This window comes from Lagopus leucura, unplaced genomic scaffold (assembly GCF_019238085.1).
Source record: "Lagopus leucura isolate 7727_CA_CO unplaced genomic scaffold, USGS_WTPT01 Super-Scaffold_100027, whole genome shotgun sequence".
Taxonomy (NCBI): Eukaryota; Metazoa; Chordata; class Aves; order Galliformes; family Phasianidae; genus Lagopus; species Lagopus leucura.
Window position 1 is genome coordinate 1,288,168 of NW_024962278.1, and position 6,334 is coordinate 1,294,501.

General features: G+C 39.2%; 1 protein-coding gene across 8 annotated transcripts in view; it reads right to left on the reverse strand.

The window, feature by feature from the left end:
• Positions 1–6,334, reverse strand: part of RANBP17 (RAN binding protein 17) — a 52,784-nt gene that overhangs the window by 22,694 nt on the left and 23,756 nt on the right. For 3 of the 8 annotated variants that reach the window (XM_042880632.1, XM_042880631.1, XM_042880633.1), the window contains exons 5-6: positions 4,962–5,088; positions 2,551–2,618 (exon numbers count right to left, since the gene is read on the reverse strand). In XM_042880632.1, the coding sequence (XP_042736566.1) occupies positions 2,551–2,618; positions 4,962–5,088 (195 nt within the window). Of the gene's footprint in view, positions 1–2,550; positions 2,619–4,961; positions 5,089–5,651; positions 5,765–6,063; positions 6,278–6,334 lie in introns of all 8 variants that reach the window. The other 5 variants (XR_006180725.1, XR_006180721.1, XR_006180722.1 and 2 more) reach the window with 3 other exon arrangements.

Genomic DNA, 6,334 nt, shown 5'->3' on the forward strand with positions numbered 1-6,334 from the left:
TGGCACTATTAACTCTTTGCTATCTATAAACCAATTGCATTTTGCTACGATTGTTTTGAAATAAATGCTGAAGAAATGTTGGCTGGCAATGAAGCTACAAAAGGTCTCCTAAGACTTGATCCTCCAAAGCTACTGGCTGACTTAGCAGCAGGAGCTGAAATCTGTCAACCAGCTCACAGGAACAAGCTCCAGTCTCCATTGGTCTCCATTGGCCCTGTGGGCTTACTAGGACCTAATTCAATGGAGCAGGATCTGAAGAAATGTCACCCACACAAAGCCAAGTTCACAGTTATGAGTCTTGCCAAAGTAAAGACTGGAACCTGGCACTCACCGTGTTCTCAACCAGAACGGTCCTGCATATAAACTAGAAATGCAATTCATGGTGGAATTGAATCACCATCAATAACAAGTGAGAGACTTGAAAATACATATTTCATAGGAGGGCTCTGCTGTATTTCTAAACCAGTGCTTAACTCTATTTCTTTTTAAATTGAATAATACAAAGTAAATCACTATCATCGGTTTACAAAACAGCAGTAGTTCTAAACATGCTGATACTGTACAAGCAGATATTTTACATTCGACAGTAAGTGATTTCAGCAGGACAGCAGACAGGTCTACGCTATCATTTGCTCGTGAGAATCTGATATGAGTGTTAAGAGCTACTTAAATTTGCCCATAACTATATATCAAATATGCTTCCCTATGCTCATTTTTCCTTTTGATTGCAAGGATATAAGAGACAGGGAGCGTCAAGCAAACTCCCTTGAATGACTCTTCTGGGCATGTGGAACCTTGTGCTGGAGCAGAAGAGCTCTCTCACTAAATCTTAGTGAGACAAGCAAGGCAACCAAATAAATAGAACAAACAAGAGCAACAAGGAGCTACCGATTCCAGGCGATGGTCAGAAGAAATGATGGAGAAGACATAATAAGGATAGAATAATAAAAGACACCGAGGTAAAAGCTTGGAGTAATCAGGAAAAAATGCAGTCAAACCACTTTTCTCATTTCTGGTCAACTCAGCTCTACTGTCTGTGAACTGATCATTTGGACTGGGAAGCAAGCAGGCCGTGGTTACAGCATGTGGCTACAGCCAGAACCAGCCCCACGTGTGCAGCTGGGGTCCAGCAGCATTTCAGCAGCCCTGGTAGGCAAAACCAAGTGAGAGCCATTTTGCTGATAGGTGCTGGTGCTGGTGAGGAGACAGGGATGACAATTCTGGTGTCGGTCACCATCATGTTAACCTGGCTCCTTTAGTTTCACCTTGCCAGCATGTATTTATTTGACATTAGCAATGCTGAATTCACATGCATTTTTTTCCTTTAATTACATTCATGTTTTTGCATTATGCGTGCAATTCCAATTATCCATTAGCTCAAGTAAGTGGAAATAGAGTTTGTATGTTAGAATGAGTTATTTAAGAAAAAGCAAACAAAGAAACCAAGCAACTTTTGGTGTAAACAATATGACCAGAGCATGCTGAAGGGGAATTAGTTCTTTACAGGTTAATGACATTACTGAATCTCTGCAAATTAGAAGATTTTGTTTCATTTTTCACATAAAGGTAAGGAAAGGGAGTTTAAGTTATATCTTCCCCGTCCATCAATTGCTTGCAGTTCAATACTGGCATTATTTGCCTTTGAGACTAAACCTAGAAAGTAAATGGATTTAGCAATTTAACATCTAAATTAGGCAGCAAGACAGAAAAAATGTTTTGCTTTTTTCCTCAATGAATAGCACACTACACTATTAATCATACAAGAATTAGAAAAGCTTTGCAGAGATTAGTGACAGTATGCCAGGAGGACTACATTAAAAGGCTCTGATCCACTGAGTCAGCTGTGAAAAAGCCAGGTAAACACTTTAGAAGAGAACTATTGGAGTGTTTATCCTTGCAATAAAAGCTTAGATGAGGGCTTCCATTACAGCTGATTTACTGCTAGGGCCCTCCAAAGGAATACATATTCCTTCACAGTATTTATGAAGTGTGGAATCAAGCAAGGTATTTACTCAGAAACAAAATGAGCACTCCTCAGAAATAAGGATTTGGAGAATGTTTATCCTACAGTTGACAACAGTGAGAATCTCAAAGCTTTCACACATGTAAAGGGAATAGAGAAAAAGGCAGATATGGGTTTTTTTCTGCTGTCAAATGGAGGAGATTTCCCAGTATTTGATTTTTAAAACAAAAAGCCAGCTATTTTGTTTTTATAAACATTTCTGAAGATGACTTATACTTTTTAATCAGCTTAGAATACAGTGACCTCCCTGATGATTTATAGCCCTGAGCCCTTCTATTCCGACAATGTTCTTATGCCTCTGATGTAAGAGGCAATACCTGGATAGACTTACTTGCCTATTTGCTAAGGGCAGGAAGGATGTATGTAATCAACTAACACCTAAGAAATAAATTTGTATTTCACTATACTGACAAGTGGAAATGCTCCAAACACCAAGATTTTAGAAGGCATAAAAGATAGAAGAATGAATCTTAAGAAAGTGCAGAGGTAACAAACTCCGAGATGATACCAAAATGCTGCAAACTCACCAAAGAGAGTCCACCTGGATGTGGCACTGTGGAGTGTGGGAAAATCACACAGTACTGAAGTAAAACTTCTGGAACATAAATGAGGAATGGAATGGTCCACATCAGCACCAATTGTTGAAACACTCAGTGTTAAGAAGCATGATACCGAGGAAAAATAATCCCTTCATCAAACCAACACAACAAGTAAAACAAGAAGCGTTTTCTAGCTGACCAATTATGATAAGTGATAATTACTTCTAACGTGTAAGAAACGTTCACAGAGATGAAGGGCTGCATAGGCATTTCAGTAGAATAAAGAACTGTTTTAGAAAACCAGAGAACACGAGTGGAAAGTCCAGGAAAAATATGGTGGGATTCTAAAGGTGGTGGCAGGAACCAAGCAGGACCAGCCCTGCAGTCCAAGCTCCTGCTCAAAACAGGGCCAAAATCAGACAGGTTGCTCCAGACATCTGGGAATATCTTCAAGGACAGAGGCTCCACATCTTCTGTAGGCAACATGCAAACAGCCGGCTCTGACTGACAGGCAGACCTGGCACACGTCAAAGATGAAAAATGGCTCCGAAGGAATCAGAGTGAAGAAAGAAAAAAGAATGAACTCAAAGAACAACAGCTTCTGATGGGCTGCATGGAGCTTCAGTGAAGTTTAAAAAACCCCACAAGCCTAAATACTTTCAGTCTTGCAATTTGTATTTATTTTAGGTGCTTCAAGGTGAAATGAACGCACTGGCTAAGCAATGTATGGTTTACAAAGGTGAGTTAAATTTTTTGTTGATACTTTTTTCAGAAAAGAAAGCATTCCTAAAAGTCATTCCTCATGATTCAACTCCTGGATACCTAAAGCACAAAACTTTACAACCACCACTGAAAACAGATACTTTTCTTACTCCTCCTGTCTGCCTCGAGAGGGAGATCAACACTTTTGAGAGGGGAAAGTAAACGGAGCACATGAAGGCTGAAGCTTATATAGCTTTTAAGTGTTCTTCTCTTTTACATGAATTCAAATTGGATTTCAAAGAGACAGTTAAAGTAAACCTGGTATGGTAGTGAATTATTAAAATGAATATATCCAATATCTCAAATGGAAGAGATGTGGTGCGCAGTAATAGCGGGGGTGAGGAACACGGCTAAACTGGCAGTTGTCTGTCAAACAAACACTGAGTACAACACATCCATTTGCACACAATCAACAGGCAGCCTCGCAGCAGAACCAGCCTATAGGCATAAACTGCTGTACCATCATTACATGTGACAAAGCACTCAAAATATCTGGGAGAAGATGGATTTCAGCATTATATAATAAAGTGACCTGAATACTACTTTACTGCTGTTGCTTAGCTATTCACTACCCATTTTCTTGCGAAGAGTGGTTTCCCTCTTGCAGCAAAAACTGCTGAATGTGTTTAACATAGCAAATGCTTTGTGAGCCTCAGTGCATTCATGCATTCCTGTGGGGCTTGACTGACACTTGGCAGTAATGAGAAACGCTAGCTATTATGGAGCAACATCCATACACACTAATGTTACACGTTTCTATTTTTTCCCTTAATAACCACCCTAATCAATACGTACTACTGTAGGGTTTTAAAGAGTTTCTCAGTCAAACACCATACAAACGCATGGCATTCTCAGCTCATCAGGACACAACTACGTATTTTTTCTTCTCCCAAATGCCCAGTCTTCTCTTCTGTATTCCAAATGAATTTAAGCTACCAAAAAAGAAAACCCCCCAGAACCCCAAAAATTCAGATCGTCATCTGGTTAAAGAACACGGAATAAATTGTGCAAGAGAATAAAATTAACTGCAATCAGACTGCTGCATTTTTACTGTTACTCCAAGTATGCTCTTGTTACTCTGATTCTACTCTAAAGCACATCCAAGAAGTATTGAATAATTAAAAATCTATTTCTTTTTTCCACTTACGAAGATATCTTTAAACTCCCCCAATCATATCACAGCAGTGCAGAATAAGCATTTTTTTATACAACAGCTATGTTGAGCAAATAAAACCAAGCCCTAACAGATTCCTGTACACATACTGATAAATATATTTTACTTCTGAGTAACAAATGCATGAATTTTCAATGCAGTCCCACCAGAGGCACCTTAATAATTTTAGCCATTCCAGTTTTTAAGAAAGGATAACTTAAAAATACCACTATAGTAACCGACAGGTTAGATGTTCAAAATAACTCATCTCTGTTAACCAAAATAGACACATTCTTAAAATGTTCAAAACCTTCCACTGACGTTTGCCGTCCTGTTTAAGATACAAAGAACGTGCTATAAGGTATGAGCTACTTTGGGAATCTCTCCATTTACTTTGGAAAGTGCAAATAAACCTTAACCACAGCTAACAACTGTAATTCAACTCCTAGAATTTCTTCTTCAGCAGTGTGTGAACAAGTCTTACCTCGAGCAGTAAGTCCTCCAGACACTGAGGTAAGGACATGAGGCTCTAAGCTGGTAATGAAATCCACATGATCTTGGGTCAGACATTCCAAAAGTGGGTAATAAGACTGACTTAGCTTTTGATATTGCTGAAAATGAAAGAAGTATATGTTAGTAATAAATATGGACATCTGCATTAACTGATATTAATGACGTTAGCAGATCACAGAAGATCACATTTTTATGATGTGTTGAATTGTAATTTAGCCATTAAATCAGAACATTGACATAGAGAAAATATCTTCGTGTCCTTGGTAAATTGCAACTTTTCCAATTTACTGCAGGAGATAAACTACTAATTTAAAACCACCTCTGGATAGTATTGCCCTGCTTTGACATTCGATGTGGCCTTCAGTCCAGTGAAAGCAGTGTAACAGGCTGTTCAGCATGTCAGCTGGACAGGCCTGGTGCTTGTATCTCACCTTCTGCAGGAAATCTCACTGGGATTTATCACAGATTTCCCCCAAGTTCTCTCAGAGATGTATTCTCTGTGCTTAAGTGAGTTCCTGCACAGGCAAAAGCACCTGCCTGTTTGTTTGGCACAGTGAGCAAGCTTACTCTTAAGGACCTGTGTTGAGGAATGTATTTCTGCATGGCTAGGAACGTGCAAAATGCCTGCACTTCACGATACAACCAATAAACAGGTCTTCACTGAGAGAAGCTTTTCCAGTTGTAAGGATTTCCTTCTTGTGATAGGCACAAATCTGGATGTTAACCATCTCTAGCTGCCCAGAATTTGTCTCCTCCAGCAAGAAAATGACAGTTCTGAACAAAACATGGAAAAGAACAAAATTCAGCATTTTTCTTTTTTTTTTCTTTTCTTTTTTCTTTTTTTTTCCCCCCAGAAAAGCTTAAAGCTTAAATCCTGGTAAAGCTCCCCTTTCACAAGGCAGTTTTATCACCCCTGTATTTTAGATGTCTCAATGTAAATCAGTCCAAGTAATCAAACTGGAAAATGCATGCAAGCTGTTCTAGACCCTTCTGTCTCATCATAACAATATAAAGCCTGTGGTGGTGTTATTCCATGTTTCAAGAGAAGATTCCCAAGATGAGCACTTGCTTACTAGCAAGTCACTGTGGGATGCTGAAAGCAGCGTTCTGACAAAGGCCCGAAGTACGCTGTCAAAGTGCTCATCCCCATACGACTCCAAGAAGCCAAAGCGGATATAATTTCCACATCAGGCAGATTTGAGTGCAGAGTAACAGATGGAAATGCCCTGAGTTTCAGTGGATAAACCTGATCTTCTGACAAAGTCCCAAGAGAGAGGATCTGATCACCTGTTTTCATAAAAAGAAAGAAAGAAAGAAAGAAAGAAAGAAAGAAAGAAAGAAAGA